Here is an 18,569-nt window from a genome sequence, read left to right as displayed (position 1 = left end):
GGGGGGGCATACATACACTCATTTGTGAGAAAATTGTATTTCATAATCGGGAAATCTCAATTCATCAGTTCATGAATGATTCGTAATTATTTATAATTGCGAACCAGATAGCTACCAGTGTCGTGCGAACACACTTTAGGTACAGCGACAGACACAATGGAATTAAATTCTGCTCACTCAGCTCTTTTATTTAGCAATATACCTTTGATTTAGCACACCTGCTTGGTGTTTGTGGCGCAGTGATGCATTGAAATGCTACAAATAAATGTCTGGACACGCGGCCCGACTCGTTCAATAAAAAATCGCTGACATTTGAGCACGTCGGTGCCACAAAAGAACTTCATAAGGGATGCTGTCAACATGTAATTAAAAGCGAGGGCTACATTGATGGCACCTTGTAAAGAACGGTAAAGTATATGAGGGGAGAAAGAGGAGGCGGATAATAAAGAAGGCGAATGAGAGGAAACCGAGCGGGGAAAGAGCGGGAGTGAAATGTACAAAGTGTGTTTGGGAGACATGGGAGGAAGTGCACAGCAAATGGGAGTGATGGCGTAATGCATAAAAAATGGATCAGAAATGAGGAGGGGAGATGGAGAATGGTGAGGAATGGGAGGGGGTGGGGGGCTGATGAAAGGAGGGAAAAAGTTGTGGGGGGGGGCGGTTTCGATCCCGCACAAAAAAAAAAAAAGCTGAAATAGCATCTGGGAGCTGAAACGCTTGACCTCTGCCAAGGTCAAACGTTTGCATTGCAAGTCCATTAAGTCCCAACGTCATCAAAGGTGTTTTTAATCCGTTTGTGATAACGCTCGCTTCTCGGATCATTCAAGTTATTATCATATCTCCGCTAAGGTTTTTGTTGGGATTGTAAATGCCACTGACAAATGCATGTTGACCGAGGAGAATGTCCTGGGGACAGACAACACAAAGCTGGACGTTTTTGACGAGGCCCATCAGCTCAAAAATGAAGAATAGCGAGAAAAGAACACTGTCCCTCGTTATTTCTGTGACCACTGTGGGTTATTCGCTGATTCACGGACAAATTGAGTGCATTTTTACAAAAATCGGTCCCCAACCCGTGTGGACTTTTGTTGAACTTCGAGTTCACGTTTGGTCGTGCTCGTGAATTTGTTAATCACGAGTGACGCTCCACCAGCTTCAAATACTGTAAATCTCCATCGTCAATGACATTATTCCCACTGGCAGCCTCTTGATGCAAGAAATAAACGTGTGAGGTCAAAGCCAACCCTCAGGTCTACACACACACACACACACACACACACACACACACACACACACACACACACACACACACACACACACACCTCCTCCTCCTTATAACCTCTTATTCTTCATGTCTTCACCCTCCTCCTCTTCTTCATCTTTGCTAATAGATTCCCACCTCCCTCAGTGCCCTCCAAAAGGGGGCGGCGGTAGATTGCTTCCCTCTAATCCCGCCTTGTCTTCCTTGTCACACGCTTCCAAACGAGCCCTTGGCTTCTCTTGTCACACCTCGTTTGGACGCGAGACGATGGACATGATGTATGCGCCACCCACTGGCCAGCCCTCTTTAACCTTGCCGCCCACCCTTCTTCCGCCACCCCCCCCCCACCCCACTCTTGTCCCCCCACTCCCACGTCTGTGTCAATCCACAAACGTGAGATTAAAAGAAACCCCTTGAAAGTGATATTTTAATTGGGCGACCCTCACTTTCCCCTGCATTATATATAGCATGTAAGCGCCCATCCATAATAGATGAAAAGACTGCTTTTGCTGCAACAATTATGACAAGTGAGATTTAACATCTCCGCCCTGGCAGAGAGACGACTGTATGTATGTCCATTAATTATTTAACGGACACACGGGGAGGCAATGGTGGAAAAAAATGGGCGATCAAAGAAAATATTCAGGGCGGTGGTGAAAAGGGAGAGGGAGTGTGTCCATCACTTCCTGCTCCAACCACGTGCGGAAAACTTAACGTGGACCCTTGTTTCCCCGTTGTGGAGGACACGTTCATGTATCGCGGGTTCATGGTGGCTGCCGATACCAGCCACCAATACTTTGGGGGGAAAAAATAGTAAGTCCACCTCAGCAGTAGTTTGACATATCGGTGAATCATTTTCTGCGTCAGAAAGAAAGTTCTGTTGGCAACTCAAAGAAAATATTCAGGGCGGTGGTGAAAAGGGAGCAGGAGTGCGTCCATCACTTCCTGCTCCAACCACGTGCGAAAAACTTAACGTGGACCCTTCCCGTTGTGGAGGATACGTTCATGTATCGCGGGTTCATGGTGGCTGCCGATACCAGCCACCAATAGTAAGTCCACCTCAGCAGTAGTTTGACATGTCGGTGAATCATTTCCTGCGTCAGAAAGAAAGTTCTGTTGGCAAATTTTTTGTCGTTGAGTTCACTGAAATTTTGTGGATCAAAAGTACTCCAGGTATCGGTACAGTGAAACTCCTCTACAATGAAACCTACATGGGCGAAAATACCCCCTAGTGTGAAAAAATATTCATGCATTAACACCATTTCCATGTCCTGCCCCCCATAAAACGAAAAAAAAAGCCCTGTTGGGTTATATGAAATCTTTTTCTCTGCTCTTGCCTCGCAACGAGATTCACTACAACGAAGTCTAATCCAACAGCGACCTCTACTGCTTCGTTCGGAAACCTCAACAGCAACCACCACACTGGTGTACTGTGTGAGTGTGTGTTTACATCTGAGATCAAATTTGCTACAGTGAAAAACCCCCTGTTGTGAAAAATTTCTTGCTGCAAACATGATTTCGTTGTAGAGGAGTTCCACTGTACTCTGCAACGGTGAGTACTCGGGCAATGCCTACTCATACTGCCACCCTTGTACAGGGGTGCCCAACCTGTCGATCGCAAAAACAAAAACTTTAAAAAATGGGTCACCTTCAACCTACGGTGGTGCACGATCTGCATCGCCGGAAGTCGCTAGCGATCAGCAGTCTGCAATTGCAGCTTACAATCAGAGCAGTTGCGATATATCTTTTTTTCTATTATCATTATTCCCATTCAAAGTTCATTAAACAACCGCTCGCTTACCAAATATGTACATAAAGGGTGTTATACATTCCATATCACAAATCCTTTGCATGCGAATATTAATCTCTCCAAGGTTAATCACCAGCCAGTCATCAAACACGCTTCCCCGGCATATCTCCCCCTGCCAGCCGGTCGACTTTCACAACTTCTCAGTTCAAAGCGGGCCAACTAACGGCGAGCCATCCAGAGTGGAAGACTTTGAAGGCGAGTCCAACCGCACCGCAAAGGGCCCTCCATTAAAAAGGAGAGCAGTTGTGGACACGTTTATTCAGCTCTCATAGATTCTGGAAAATTCCACTTGAAAGCCACAGACGGAGAGGGAAGGGATGACGGGCAACATTCCCAAAGGGTGTTTATGGGGGTCCCATTCAGAGTGACCTCAATAGGCCTCTGCTGGAGTACCTGCTCGATGAGGATCCATCATAAGAGAGTGGAGGGGACGGGGGGGAGGGGTCCTCACACAATGAGTTGCGACTTGTATGTTCCTGATGATATCGATTCAAGAGAGTGACACTCACCTTTTGCGTGGAGAGCCGCCGACACCCTCTAGCCGCCACCCCCCCAGCAACCTGAGAGTCACACTTCATGTACAGGCGCAGAATATAAAGCTCCCAATATGGCCGCCACCCCCTATAGAAAACCTCTTAGCACTCACTCCGACGTCTGAGGCATTTCCTCTTCATCCCTCTGCACAATGACACCAGTAGAAATGATTGGCCATTACCGCGGAGTGCTCTCGAAATAAAATGTCGCGGCAAATTATCGTAAAAGTTGAACACACCATGCATGTAGTCACGAGACGACATTTTGACTCCGTTTCAGAGGAGGTATGAAGTAAAATTTGTTTGCTAGATAATTGTTCTGCTAGATAAACACCCGCAAAAAAAAAAATGGACACGGTGTTGATGAAGCTGATGTGGCTTCTAATGAGTTTCGGAAGCCACGCACGCACATTTGCATGGAACGGATGGACTCTTCTTTGCATTTAAACGTATTCAATTAGAGGCAGCGGCGGTGTCTCGATCAGGCGCGGCGATAACGGGCCCAAAGTCAGCCTCACCTCTAGAAACACGGCCCTCCGCAGCCCGCCTCTTCCAGATGTTATCGGGAGAATTCACTTTTTTTTTTTTTTTTTTTAACAATGCCACTTTGCACATCGAATAGGGCCTCCTCGTCTTCATTCTTTTCCCCCCCCCGCATGCATCCGCCGACCTCATCGGCAACGCACGAACGAGCCTTTACAAATTGCACGCGTTCACCACCGCGGGAGGCAGAAGCACGACGGAAGAGGACGAGGAGGGAGGCACTTGGATGACATTGACGCAGCTGCCCGACTAGACCAGCCGCCGCCACATTCACTGCAGAAACTCACATGGAAGCTGCAAATATCAACAACCGAGGCGATAAGATATCGCCACAAATCTTAAGACCTGCAATGTATTCTAACTTATTCCGATGTCATTGACTGTTTGTGAGCAATACGAGTTAAAAATGAGAAATCCGATGATTCGATAGATGATGTTTACAGTGAGCCAAATGTTTATCGCTTGAGATCGGGGTTGGGGTTGTCGTAGTTTTGAAGTTTTCATCATCGTTCATTTTTATTTTGATGAGTTTTTAAGTCATTCATGTTGAATTCATTTTTTGTTTGTTTGCATATTTTCAAAAATGCTATGTTGTATAATTGAGTGTTGATTAGTTTTAGTATTACTTTGAGTTTTTTTTTAATATGTACTATTAAGTGCAAGATAAATAAATAAGGTCACTAAGTCCATCTTGACTGAAAGTAAACACCTGACCTTCCTTTTTCTATTGCTACGAATGTACAGCAATATTGAAATAAATACATTTAAAATCGACCCCAAAAGCTGTGCATGACATTAACTGGAAAAGATGAAGGACATTTTCACAATAATCATTGATAATTTTCATTTTTGCGTGAGGCCAATGAGGCCACTTTAGAGCGCCTCATTGTCAGCTGTGAGTGTGTGCACATCACATAGACAAAGGCGAAAGACGGAGGATGTCGCATGTAATAATTGTTTTTAATATCTAGCTTGATAGCCAACGCATTGGATCGGCGCTTCAGGCTGGCGTGGTCACTTTAGAGTGCCTCATTGTCAGCTGTGAGTCCAAGATTGAGGATGTGGCTTTTAGGAATTGTTTTGAGAATCCAACTTGACAGGCAACGCGTGGATCGGGGCTTGAGGCTGGCGTGCGTGATCACTTTAGAGCGCCTCATGGTTGTGGGGGACCCGGTAGGATAAATTCTATCAACCAAATGCTTTTACATGATATTTTATCACTTTCAACATGTAGTTAAGAAAGATACTAATCGACATAAGAAGGATGCTAGATAACAAAGCATCCCGTTTTCAAGGTCGCGGTAGTAGGATATGATTGAAAGTTGACAGGTGTTCTGTTTATCATTCAAATTTTGGAAGGCAGTGAACATCCTCCTTTGTGGTCTGTCAGATTTTAAGTACTGTCAATTTGCATGGACTTTACACAATCTTACCAAGTAAAATTCTACCGTTCTCCATAATTTGGTTGAAAAAAGTAAATATGTAGCCCTAATTTTTACGACTTATTTTTCTCGTTTTGTGATCCCGGTTTTTGCAACGTGGCTCCAAATCCCCCCTGAGAGCCCGCATGTGTGAAGAAGAAACAACAACCTGCCAGTCGCTCCTCCTCTTCCCTCCTCTCCTCCTCCCCCTCCTCCTCCTCCTCCTCCTCTTCCATCCCTCACTTGATGCCATCCCAGTGTCGGAGGAGAGCCTGCGCGACAGCGGAGACGGTAAGAAACGACGCCTTGTAACTTGTTTGCGGGTCGTTATGCACGCGTGCATGTTGAATCGCTCAATGAAAAGTCGGATTGAAAGGCAAGGCAACGCCGGCAGGTGCTAAACATCCCCCAGCCGTCACCTTGTCAACCGTCCTCTCCGCCTCAATGGAAAGACAAGTACCACCGTGCAACTTAATCCCTCCCAACGTACAAATGCCAGAAGGCAGATGGTCCGGGAAGCGAACGGGACGTGTGAATGGATACCACACGGCATCCAACCTGTCCCTTTTTGGCTTCCATCTGAGCCAAAGGGACATCATTTGGTTTGTACCAAATGATTGAGAAGAAGTGGAATAAACAGCGGGGAGGTATGGAAAAGGAGGGAGGGGGGGAGGAGGGGGGGGGCGGAATATATATTTAAATCTGAAAAGCCAGCGGGGCCATCAAAAGTGGTGAGCTGCAGTGTTTTAAGTGGACGGCGTGTGTATTTATAGAGGCCGCTGGTTAAGTTCACTAAGCTGCCGCTCTTGCACTCCCTCTCTCTCATTTTTGCCTGATGAAAATTCATCTGCCGAGCAGCCAAATGCATATTTCATCAGCCGCACCACACACACACACACACACACACACACACACACACACACACACACACACACACACACACACACACACACGCACGCACACACAATCTGTATAAAAGTCAATCAGCTTGTCCTTAAAACGTCAACCAACTTGAATGTTTGTTTTTTTTCCTTTTTTTTCTGATTCCCAACCATTTTTTCCCCCTTTACTTTCCTTCCCCTCTAATTACTCCAGCATCCAACAACATCCCTCCAGTTCCCTCCCTTTCTCCATGCAAGAGTAATGAGCTGCCACCGTCTCTTATTTTGTGCCACTTTGTAGCGAGTAGAGTTTGGAATCCGGGAGCGTCCCGCAAGACTCAGATGTGTGTGTGTGTGTGCGTGTGTGTGTGTGTGTGTGTGTGTGTGTGTGTGTGTAGCCGCCTCCGTGGTTCTCCCTGCCGCGATTGTCATCTGATCTGCGGGGGCACGGCGCTAACATCTTGTTAGAGGGAAAGGCGCTCGTGTCGGTTTGCGGAGACGCCGTCACTTTGAACAAACGCGGGCCTCTCCGGGGAGGAGAAAAGTACACGCAGACCTGTAATCATCTCGTCTGTAAGCCAAGTAAACCCAGGCTGCGTGCACCTGCACGGCACAGAAATAGATGGATGGAGTAGAATGGAAATGAGTTTGGTACATGATCATCGGAGGCCCAGACGGGTTTGATGAAGTCGTTCTACGAGCGCAAGATTCTGAGAGGCTTTTGTTTCCCACCTGGGGGGAATAAGCTCTGCATTCTGAAAAGTGCTGGGTCAAAAGTAGCCCAAATTGGGTGAAATAGCTAACCCAGCGCTGGGTCCAAGAAGGGGTGTGCCAATGCTATGTCATTGAGGACATGGAGTCAACATCTGGATCCAACAAGGGGTGAAAACTACCCATAATACTGATTAATGAAAGCTAACCCCAAAAAAAATGGCCGACCGGGTTATCGGTATAGCTGCACGTGATCAAAAAAAAAAAAGATTTTTATGACCAATATTTTACACGAAAAAGAAACAGAGGCAAAGCCGTGGCGTTACAACGAGGCAACAGGCTTCTGGGTGCGAAAGTAGAAACCAAAAAAGTGAACGTCCTGACTCCACAATAAAAGCATTTGCACTTGTGAAGTCAGAACGTCATGCACTACACTAGAGGCGCCCGACCTTTTTTGACCGAAGATCTACTTTTCAAGCAACCAATCTTCGACCGACTGCTGACGGCGAACAACTTCCGGCGATGCAGGTGATGCGCCGCCGTAGGTTAAAGGTGACCTGCTTTTTCATTTCATAATAATTTTTTTAATATACATTTTTTTGTGAAAATGAAACTGACGGGGTGCTTAGGGGGCAGTATACACCAACACAAAAATATATAATATAGATAACATGCACACAGACACACAAATCTTTGTTAAAATAGCAGAAGAAGTTCTGCTGTGATGTGACGGATAGCTTTTCCTTCTGTGTGTTTCTAGAACCAAGAGACAATCAGATGTGGGGACTGGCCGAAGCGAAGAAACTGGAATAATGTCGCTAGCGTTGCTGTCCCGCTGTCTCGGTGCAGTTCTGGTGCTGTTCTGGAATCCGTCGTGGCCCCCGGCCCATTCGGCTTCAGCGCCTGAGAACGAGGTGACCCACTGGCCCACCGCGTGGTTATCGGAAGGGAAGCCCACCACTGTGACGCTCCCTAAAGGACGCACTCGCAGGTCGAGCAACAACAAGCACAATTACGCTGTCTATCGGTGGCTACTATCAGTTTCTCAAGCTGACTTTCTTCCGCAGGATGTACTTCACACTGAGGAAGGCAGCGGCCATGTCAGTGACGGTCAGTCCTTGTGACTCACCCATCGAGTGGAGTCTGGCTGCTCGCACCCTGAAGGACAAACTTCTCAAGAGTCAGGAGTGTGCGTGAACTGCAAACATAAAGCAACATCCATCCATCCATTTTCTATCGCGCTTATGCTTATTAGGGTCGTGGGTGAGCTAGAAAGAGACGAGGTTAAATCAGGTGTGTCGGAGGAGGGAAACATCTAAAAACAAGGGGTAGGGAACTCCGGTTCCACAGGAGCCATACCCTGCATGTTTTCGGTCTCTCTCTACTTCAAGACACCCGATTCATATGATCAGCTCATCACCCAACTCTGTTCGAAGCCTGAAACCATCACCATCAATTGAATCAGGTGTGCTGGAGGAGGGAGAGATCTAAAACAGGAAGGGTATGGCTCTCGAGAACCAGCGTTGGGTGACCCCTGATATACACAAACAACCATTCACACGTGGACAATTTAGAGTCATCGGTGAATCAAATGGGTACCATAAAAAAAGCATAAGAAAAGGCCAAAATAGGAGTATTAACATTAACATGGTGCTAAGGGTAGCGTTAACATTCTTGCTAAGGGTAGAGTTTATGCTTGTCACCCAGGACACGTTGTGTTGTGTTAGCGTTAGCATTGTTGATAAGTGTTCTGATCAGTTGTGTACCACTCTTTGGCTTCTATAATGTTGGTGGGCCAGCCAGGACGCATCTTGTGTTGTGCTGAAATTAGCATTACTGCGAGGCATGGAGTAGCTATAGACCTGTGTGCTGTGTTTTTGGTATTCATATCATAACTCAAATAAGTTCCGTTCCTATGTATATTGAATTGCAAAAACGAATGGATGTCTCGTACTGTCCAACTCTCTAGCATCTTTAAATCAGTGTCATTTCACGACTGGAAGGGGGAGATTGGGAGCGAAAACCCATTGTTCCCATCCTCTGCTGAAAAGATACGTCGTAACATGAGAAGATGAGAGTCCACTTAAGTGAATCACTATGCCTCAACAACAGATATTTAACTGTTTCTGCTCAAAGAGTTCACAACCTGTCAGCCAAACTAACTTCTCCACATGGTAAAGTAACAGAAATGACATGATAAAATGACGCATGAAACATTCAGAGCCTCAGTTGGCGGGTCCCCCGTTGCCCGTATGAATTATTCACTTTGATTCTGTAACATTTGAAGAGAGATTTCTCCTCGGCTGTTTTTTTTTTTCAGTTACTGGTGACATCATTCAAATGAGGTTCGCACACTTTCCAATGAATTGACATTTATGGTTTTATTATATGCTGGGGTTTTTTTTTCCTCTTTTGAAAATTTGGGTTGATATCCAATATTCATCTAAGGTCTGCAAATGTAGGGCGCAAACAATGAGAATGATTTTCGTATTTTTCGTATTTCAACTAAACGTTCCAGTAAATGTGTCGATAAACTCCAGCGATGTTTTCCACTGCTCTCGGTGACTGTGTGTTGCACTAAATATAGGTTACAGTTTAATTTATGAGGTACTTTTTTTGGCACTGGATTTAAATAACTTTTGATTTTTTTAACATGTTCACCAGCCATTTTAACTCTTTATAAGATAAGATAAGATAAGATATCCTTTATTTGTCCCACACTGGGGAAATTTACAGCCTTCAGCAGCAAGATTGAGGGTAGAAAGAAGAGAAAAGAAAACACAGTTCAATTAAGTGCAATATAAATATAAATATGGATAAGGTCAATAAGTTCAATTAAGTGCAATATAAATACAATAGTTTTGCAGTTTTAGCCTTCATTAGCTTCACTCATAATGTGGTAGATTTACTTGGTTGTTTAATTTCACACTTGATGGGTGGCAGGAACTACGGCATGTTGAATATTCTTTTTCCCCACAGGGAGCTCCAAAAAGAGCATGCCCGAAATGTGGTGGAGAGGTCCTGGGACGGAGGAGAAAATCCACACTTTTTCCGGCAGTGCAGTGGACACCTACAGTGGTCCGACGTCCCCTCGCGCGTCCATCTACATCCTGAGGTTGCGATCCAAGCAGCAGAGCGGCAGAGCCACGGTGTACCTCCACCAAGGCCCGGGCCTGTCGGGCGTTTTCCCAGTCATTCCGTCTGACCCCCGAGTACACACGTTGGGCGTGGGGATGACGAGCGTCACCCTCAGCTGGACTCCCAGCCCCTCGCTGGCTGGTCCCGCTCAGGACAAATACGACTACTGCGTCCTGGTCAACTCCAAACGCAACTTGCCCAGCCTTTGCGCGGCCCAAGAGACCACCAGGGAGGAGACGAATAAAAACAGAGAGAAGACGGAGAAGAAGAGGAGGATGACGGCATGGCCCATCCTGAAGGAGTGGTGGTGGGAGCAGTGGGAGGTGGACTTGGAGGAAAAGAGTCCATCTTCTCATGGGGATCTCCGGTGTGCCTGCGAGGGGACGGAGAGCGTCTGCACAGTCTCCGAGCTATTACCTGACACGCAGTACTACTTTGACGTCTTCGTAAGGGACCGAGTGAACGGGACCAGCGCGGCCTATGAGGGGACCGTCGCCCGGACCCACGGGGAAGCCCGGCCGTCCGTCACCGCGTTGAGGGAAGGCGAGTTGAGGTGGATCACCTTCCAGGACAGCGGCCCGAGATCCGAGTCGTTCTTCAGCTTCCGTCCTCGCGGCTCGCAGCAGAGTGGTCTCCTCACCGCGCAGGGCTGCGGAGGGGGCAGCAAATTCAAGATCACCGTGTCCGGTAAAGCTCGTGTTCTGACCACCCAGGCCGTGGGGAAGGAATTGGTGCAGATTTGGCTCCAGGGAAGCCCGCTTTATCTCATCCACTTGGAGAGGGAAGGACCCGCCGTGAGCGAGAGCTCCACCGCTGCCTTAGCAGGGGGTCTGAAGGCTTCGGTCAAATTGCAGACCTCGTCCGCGTACCACCGCAAGGGCGTCCCGTCCCTTCCGTCCACCTTGCAAGTCAAATCCTTCAACCGCTTACGCGGGTGCAACAGTGTCACCCTAGCCTGGATGGGCACCGAAGAGAGGAGCCTCTACTGTGTGTACCAGCGAAAGCAGGGGGGCCGACATGACGAGGACACCCTCGACGCATCCTGCCTGGGACCGGAATCCCGCTCGGATACCGAGAGGGTTCTCTGCAAGTATTTCCAGGAGCTGAACCCGAGGCGGGCCGTCACTACGGCTGTGATCGGGAGCCTGGAGCCGGGGACCACTTATGTGTTTGACGTCTATTTAATGAGACGCTGGGGGATTCCCGTCAAGTATGCCAGCAAGACAGTCAAGACCAGGAAGGAGTGCTGAGATGCCGCCCCCTGCAGGAGGGTTGTGGACTAAACTGTAAAGCCTGACCATGAGAATGAAGCCAGTTGACTGTGGTGGGGGGAAAAAAAAAAGGCGTATTCCTTTTTGGAGGAGCAATAGTTGGCCTGGCCACTTGTCTTCTTCTCGGGACTCGAGAAGAATCCGCACACCAGCAAATTTTCAGATGATTCCTGTTTAATATTTACAATAGAATGCTCGCGTCGCTTCTAATCATCCATCGTGATAAAGACGTGGCAGCGGTCCAAGTGCTCGTTTTGTGATCGAGTACAAAGGACAGATGAGGTTTGTGTTGTCAGAGCACACAGGCAAAAAAAAAAACAAAAACAACAAAAAACAAAAAACAGAGTCCATGTGGCAAATATGCAACAGAAACAGATGGGCCAATAATTGGATGACATCTGAGATATGTGGGTGGGAAGGGGAGCAGCGGGAGGCTGGGGGGGATTTGTAGTATATATTTCCGGTGCTGCTTATTGTACCAGTGCAGCAAGAGTGCAATCTACAGATGCTTAGTTCAAAGTCAAAAATGTGTATCTTTGTGTTGTGCTTTTCGCATGAAGAAGTGGAGAAAAAAAAAAACCTACTTGTGACTATAGCCTCATTGTCATTGATGTATTCTTGTGCTGTCTCAAACGCCCCAATAAATTCCGCGGTATCGCTACATTTTTCACTATCAAGTCACAACAGACTTCTCCTTTTGACAGTGACGGATTGAATGCATGAACCAGAGGTGGGCATTCCGTCAGTGCTGACAAAAGGTTCTTCAGTCCGTCACTGACGGACTGACGGCCATTTCACAGACGCCTGAGAGAAACACGTGCCACCTATCTCGTGTGTTTATTTGCAGATGTGAATAAACCAGCAGGATTGTGCCAATTTGGCTTCTGGTTAAAGTAAACCATTTTAAATGTTGAATTGAAACTTTTTGTCATTTTTGGACCTAAACTTCTACCCTTAACAGCTTCCACTGAAATAATTGAAAATATTTTGAAGTGAAAATAAACCTAAACCTTTTGGGCTATGGTCGCCCAACTCAAGACACAATTTTTTGTCATTCAAGCACAGTGCGGTCAATCACTTTCCATGACTCAAAAGTATTATGGTGCCGACTGTTTACAAACAGAAAATGGGTCCGCTCTATACGAACAGTATTAGACTTTGGTTTGATGCACTTTTTTTGTTGTTGAAACATACACTAGAAAGGAATACAAAAACGTATTATGAATACTTCGTGGCAAGACCCAGATACCATGTAACATGTCCCCAAGTGGCTTTTAAGATTACATTTGTTTGATGCCAAATAATTGCGAAGATCGTTCAGGAAATGTCATGACATCATTGCTGCGTCAACCGTCTTCTGGCCATGATATCACTTGACTGGTACATTTTGCTGGAAAAAATCCAATATTTTGTAATTTAATACATTTTCGTGACTGAGAAACACGTCTATCTATCTATAAAATCTTAAACTTGCCCCAAAATTACATGTAACAAAAACATCAGCAGAACCAGCTGTCAATTTGTCATAACTGATAGCTGTAAAATATAAAAATATGAAACTTGACTAATGTGTTATGACGTTTCTGTCACAATATATCACAAGAAGGTCTGTCGCGTAGATATGACGCCATAAATCACTGTAACCAATAGAACATTACGTTGGACTATGACGTCAGCACGTTTGTGCCTGTGCGGATGTGTGTCGCAGTCAAGCGCGCCAAAACTGTCAAGCAGCAACCAAAGCAAAGCGGTACCTACTTGGCCTGGCTGAACTCAAAACGTTGGGCAAAGCGAAGCGACGGCAGAATGGGTTTGCTCGACCGGTGCCAGGAGCTGTTCAAGACGGCGAGCCTGTACGAAGTGCTGGGCATCAACAAGGAGGCGACCGAGGCGGAAATCCGCAGGAGCTACTACAAAGTGTCGCTAAAGGTTCACCCGGACAGAGCCCCCGACGACCCGCTGGCCACTGAGAAGTTCCAGGTAACCTTTGCTAGCCTTTAGCTGGTCGGATGTTTATAGAAGATCGGTGCTATCGTACAACTTAATCTTGAGTTGTCGGGTTTTTGCATCGTTTCGATGCGTTTTTAATCAGTTGGCTAAACAAGAGTACGAGGGCAGGCTTTTAAACCCAAAATGCTTGCACTCCATATTTTATTTTGGCACCTCAACTAAAAGAAAATGCCATTTACAATGATAATCAGATCACAGTGTTGAGTTTTGTTTGCAGTAATCTGTTAGAAAAACATCTCCGAGGCCTTACAATATCACCAGGTCAATAACTGAAACTGATGCATTAAATCTCCTCTCACAGGTGTTGGGCAAGTTGTACGCAGTGCTTAGCGACAAGGAACAGCGGGTCATCTATGACGAGCAAGGTGTGGTGGACGAGGAGTCTGACATTTTGAGTCAGGATCGCTGCTGGGAGGACTACTGGAGGCTGCTCTTCCCCAAAGTAAGTGTTGAAATTCATCAAGGTGGGCTCACGATCCATCGGGCTGTTCTAAAGAGATGGCCGTTTTCACGCAGTATCAATCCGGTCTGTCCTCTAGATCACCGTGCAGGACATCCTTGAGTTTGAGGAGCAATACAAGGGCTCCGACGAGGAGAGGAAGGACTTACTGCAGTTATACATGCAGCACCAGGGAGACATGGACGCCATCCTGGCCTCAGCGCTGTGCAGCTCCCACGACGACGAGCCCAGACTCGGAGACATCATCCGGGCCGCTGTCAAGGATGGGGAAGTGGAAGAATTCCCCGCCTTTGCGCAGGAGAGCAACAAGAAGAAAAGGGCTCGCAGGAAGAGGGTGAGTGCCCCCCGCCCTAATCCCTCCCCGACTCAACACACACCCAGAAATTCACATCCAGTCTCCTAAATGTGATTTTCAAACCAGGCGGACAGAGAGCGAAAAGAAGCAGAAGAGATGCAAAAAGCGATGGGGCTCGGCCAGGACTACGACAGCCTCAGGATGATGATCAAGGTTGCAAACGCCTTTGTACACGTTTGCTTTGCTTGCTTTTTCCGGAGCTAATCAAGCTTCATTTTTGTTTTGTTGTTTTGTGCAGCAAAAACATGCATCCAGGGAGCAGAGCTTCAACAACTTCCTGTCCGACATGGAGACCAAGTACTCCAAAAAAGGTGGAAAATCGTCAAAGAGGGTCAAGAAGTGAAGAGCATGTGCACCCTTTAAGTTATGGACATTTTTTTTTTTTTTGAGTTACTGTTGATTGCCATTAGTTCGGCAGCATCATCTGAGTATGTTAATGTTGATGTAATACAATAAAAGTGCATTTCGTGTTGCCAATAAAATTACTATTCTTGTTACACCACTTGCCTTGATTGAGTTTTTTTCGACACTTCGAGCTTAAACATAGTACACATGTGCTATTAATAATTAGCATTTTCCCCTGCTTTCAAAGTCAACTCAGGCCTGCTCATCAGGTGTGTTTTAAAGGAGTGATATTTCCTCTGCGATCTGCTTGTAATAAGTCAGATCGATAAATATTTAACCTTTTCACTATTTCCCGAGCCACAGACTAAATATACATGACATTGAAAACAATATTCAACTTCTTTTTTTGCTTTTTGGGGAGTCTGGATGTCATGTGGCCTCTCACAGTTCATTCTTGGTACTACATTGGACACCTGATAGAGGGACGAGTTGATTATCTGAGGAGATATGCTGTGTTATGTTTTTTTCTTTAAAAATGTACAGATGTTAGCATTTGTTGTGTGAGTGTCTTTTTGGGAGTGTTTTTTTTTTTAAATGCTGTTTTGCAGTCAGAGGAGAGCAGATGTCACATTAAAATAAGAACTCCAAAACCAGCTCAGAGTGTTCTTCTTTTGGCAGAAGCTGATTTGAAATACAAAAATAGATTTTTAACAAAGCGGCACATGAACAGTATGAAACGTTTCTGTAAAAGAACAAAAAAAAAAAAGTGTGGGCACTTTGCTGTGCGCTGCATCTGTCCAGTATCGAGAAGAAAGACTAAAGTGCATGGAGACAATTTGAAGCCACCAGTTTACAGTCCTGGTCTGCTGTGTCGTGATGCGATGCCCCCCCGACTGTGAGAACGAGATGTGCCGGACACGGGCACCAACGGACCTGCAAGAAAGGAAATTCAGCCATTATTTGTTATTATTGTCAAGGTTAAAAGGTACTTTTGTTTTGGATATATTAGGAAGTGATTGACATTTATTTGTAAAACTGTACAGAAAGTCTCAGGGGATGGAAAACCCTCCAGGTACCTGAAGTGTGATTTTTTTTGTTTTGTTTTTTGTCTACTAACCTGGGTGCGAGGCTTGAAAGTCCGTCTCCTCGTCCTCGTCCCTGATTGGCCAGCGGCCCAGTGGCTGGTGGGAAAATGAGTCCAGGAAAGAGGAGCTGCCGATCCCAAGGCTGATGCCGGTCACGCCGATCCCGAGGGAGTCTTGGTGAGGAACCAAGGTAAGAGCGTTACAAATGTCCTGGATCTTTATTACCTACTCCGACATGGTTGCGCAAGTGTGCACACCCTCTCGTAACTGTCATGCGGCTGAGTGCAGAATTGACCAATCAAAATCACCTTAGGTGGGAGTCAGCACACACTTGCCACCATCCAACTGCCTCGAATTGATGCTAGATGAAGTTCAGATGTTCGAGGAGGCTTTTCCTGACATTAGGTTCTCTCTAGCAGAAGCCCGGCGGTGATGTGCTAACACTGACTGCTATTTGGAAGCATTCAGAATTGCCTCTATCTTGTCAAGGCCCCAGTTCCAGGGAGGATAATGTTGCCACCACCGTGCTTCACTCTCGGTATGCGCATGGGCTGCTTTGGTTGGGGTGCGAGGCTTGAAAGTCCGTCTCCTCGTCCTCGTCCCTGATTGGCCAGCGGCCCAGTGGCTGGTGGGAAAATGAGTCCAGGAAAGAGGAGCTGCCGATCCCAAGGCTGATGCCGGTCACGCCGATCCCGAGGGAGTCTTGGTGAGGAACCAAGGTAAGAGCGTTACAAATGTCCTGGATCTTTATTACCTACTCCGACATGGTTGCGCAAGTGTGCACACCCTCTCGTAACTGTCATGCGGCTGCGTGCAGAATTGACCAATCAAAATCACCTTAGGTGGGAGTCACCACACACTTGCCACCATCCAAGTGCCTCGAATTGATGCTAAATGAAGTTCAGATGTTCTAGGAGGCTTTTCATGACATTAGCTTCTCCCTAGCAGAAGCCCGGCGGTGATGTGCTAACACAGACTGCTATTTGGAAGCATTCAGAATTGCCTCTGTCTTGTCAAGGCCCCAGTTCCAGGGAGGATAATGTTGCCACCACCGTGCTTCACTCTCGGTCCTATTTTCCAGTCTTCAGTGTGTCCCCAATAAAGGTAAGTGTCCCACCTGTGGCAACCGAGGCTCTGCCAGGCCTCCCCTGTCCGATGTTGTCCAGCACAGTGAAGGAGCGCCGGTAAGGGGTGTCTGACTGCGGGGCGAGATCGGGGCTCAGACCACAGCGCGAGCGGGAATGATTGCGTCCACAACAGGCGACGACATACCCTGTATGTGTGTGTGGTGTTGGGCCGGGAGAAGACATCCAACGGGAAAAGGCGATCCCTCGGAATTGAAGGGGCGACCTCATCGTTTAGGGCGCTGTGGGCCCGGCTGGATGGGCCTTTGTGGCGCTGGTGGAAAAGGATGAGACAGAATTCTTAGTTTCTCTCATGTGGTAAAATAATACGGAGTCGAAAGTCTGGAGAGTCGAGCATGAAGTTGTGATGATGTTACCTGAGCGGTTTTGGACTGCTCTGTGTCTCCGGCGCCAATGGGCGGCAGGAGCGTGTTTCTGCTCAGTGCAAATAATGGAGACATCAGGCGGTCACTGGCAGTGGGTCTTTGGAGAAATACATTCACTTTTTTTAGTTTACAGTGTCTGCTTTAAAAGAAGAAAAAAAAAAAAAAAAGTCACCGCTATGCCCGACTGATCGACATTCAGGATGCGAGTGGGCCAACTCACAGCCGTGTACCCCGGATGACCTCATCCATCGATCCGGCCGCGTTGGGCTGGCTCGGACTGGGAACGAGGGGCTGGAGCGTGCGGGGTGCCAGGTTTCTACGGCGGGCCGAATGAGGCGGGCGGGTCAGCGAGGACGAGCTCTGCTCCAGGACCCCGCGAGGGCGGGGTCTGCCGGCGGGCGCCACGCCCGAACCCGATCTGAGAGGGCCGCGCTCCTCCGACTCCCTGCCGGGAGTGAATGAAAGAAAAGATGCGTGCCAAGTGATGAGCTTGCTATTTGCAAATTCGCCGATTCATATTTTTGGGGGGGAATCAAAAAAATCTGTTGTAAAATGAATTTCAATTTTGAGATCATGGTTTCTTGGCATTTTTAAACATTTTTTGCGGGAGCCGTTTTTGCTATTCTGTCTCAACGGGTATTACTGTAATTCGCACTGAGTTCTGTCCAGCGCGGCCAGGTTCCTCTGTTGCAGCGGGATGCTGTGGATCATGATGAGGTCATTCAGGTTCTTCTGGACGCCTCCGATCAAGGCCCGGCCCGCCTGGTGAGACAACCAAAAACAAGGGATGAAGATTGTAGGCAACAACTGCACAAAAATATACTTTAAGGAGCCCGGTGCTCCGATGGTTAGTTGTTTTAATGTCAACAATCCAGCCAGCCAGCATCTTCTCCGTTAACTATCGCGCAGCAGCCCGCACCCCCCCGAATCTGCAAGGCCACCAACAAAACAACATTCACAGGCAAGACTTTGAAATAAAAGAGCATTCTCAGGACACACGAGAAGACGGTAAGATGCAGTTCATTCATGAACTGCTTTCAGGGGCTCATGGAGAAGCACAAGCACACTCAGTCTCGAACTAAAAGACGAGGGAGCCAGAATAGCAGCGCGTCGCCATTGTGGCTCCAAGCAGAGGGAATTTACATACACTGGACGGCCTTTTCTGCTTTGGGGGCTTCTGGCGGGACTTGCGCTTTGAGCCCCTCGACTTCTTTAAGTGAGTGGCCGGAGAGAGA

The 18,569-nt window shown here is 47.1% G+C and overlaps 3 protein-coding genes across 3 annotated transcripts in view; 2 read left to right on the top strand and 1 right to left on the bottom strand.

The window, feature by feature from the left end:
• Window positions 1–5,437: 5,437 nt before the first annotated feature.
• On the top strand, window positions 5,438–12,242 carry ndnfl (neuron-derived neurotrophic factor, like). The gene is made up of 4 exons (XM_019859942.1): window positions 5,438–5,859; window positions 7,921–8,151; window positions 8,228–8,349; window positions 10,140–12,242. The coding sequence occupies exons 2-4, from the start codon at window positions 7,973–7,975 to the stop codon at window positions 11,546–11,548; spliced, it is 1,710 nt and encodes a 569-aa protein (XP_019715501.1). The 5' UTR covers window positions 5,438–5,859; window positions 7,921–7,972; the 3' UTR covers window positions 11,549–12,242.
• A 998-nt stretch (window positions 12,243–13,240) lies between these two features.
• Window positions 13,241–14,896, top strand: dnajc9 (DnaJ (Hsp40) homolog, subfamily C, member 9). The gene is made up of 5 exons (XM_019860402.1): window positions 13,241–13,549; window positions 13,881–14,021; window positions 14,119–14,373; window positions 14,461–14,547; window positions 14,633–14,896. Exons 1-5 carry the CDS (start codon window positions 13,265–13,267, stop codon window positions 14,735–14,737), a joined length of 873 nt encoding a protein of 290 aa, XP_019715961.1. The 5' UTR covers window positions 13,241–13,264; the 3' UTR covers window positions 14,738–14,896.
• Window positions 14,897–15,369: 473 nt separating this feature from the next.
• fam149b1 (family with sequence similarity 149 member B1) overlaps window positions 15,370–18,569 on the bottom strand; it is a 7,733-nt gene continuing 4,533 nt past the window's right edge. The window contains exons 7-15 of the mRNA XM_019859966.1: window positions 18,482–18,544; window positions 17,978–18,096; window positions 17,555–17,779; window positions 17,326–17,431; window positions 17,097–17,222; window positions 16,942–17,023; window positions 16,369–16,526; window positions 15,857–16,049; window positions 15,370–15,672 (exon numbers count right to left, since the gene is read on the bottom strand). Coding sequence (XP_019715525.1) covers window positions 15,590–15,672; window positions 15,857–16,049; window positions 16,369–16,526; window positions 16,942–17,023; window positions 17,097–17,222; window positions 17,326–17,431; window positions 17,555–17,779; window positions 17,978–18,096; window positions 18,482–18,544 — 1,155 coding nt within the window. The 3' untranslated portion in view covers window positions 15,370–15,589. The remainder of the gene's footprint in view (window positions 15,673–15,856; window positions 16,050–16,368; window positions 16,527–16,941; window positions 17,024–17,096; window positions 17,223–17,325; window positions 17,432–17,554; window positions 17,780–17,977; window positions 18,097–18,481; window positions 18,545–18,569) is intronic.

The sequence above is a fragment of the Hippocampus comes genome, unplaced genomic scaffold (assembly GCF_001891065.2).
Source record: "Hippocampus comes isolate QL1 unplaced genomic scaffold, H_comes_QL1_v1.1 scaffold39, whole genome shotgun sequence".
In the NCBI taxonomy this organism is placed as follows: Eukaryota; Metazoa; Chordata; class Actinopteri; order Syngnathiformes; family Syngnathidae; genus Hippocampus; species Hippocampus comes.
This window is presented reverse-complemented; position numbering and strand designations above follow the sequence as displayed.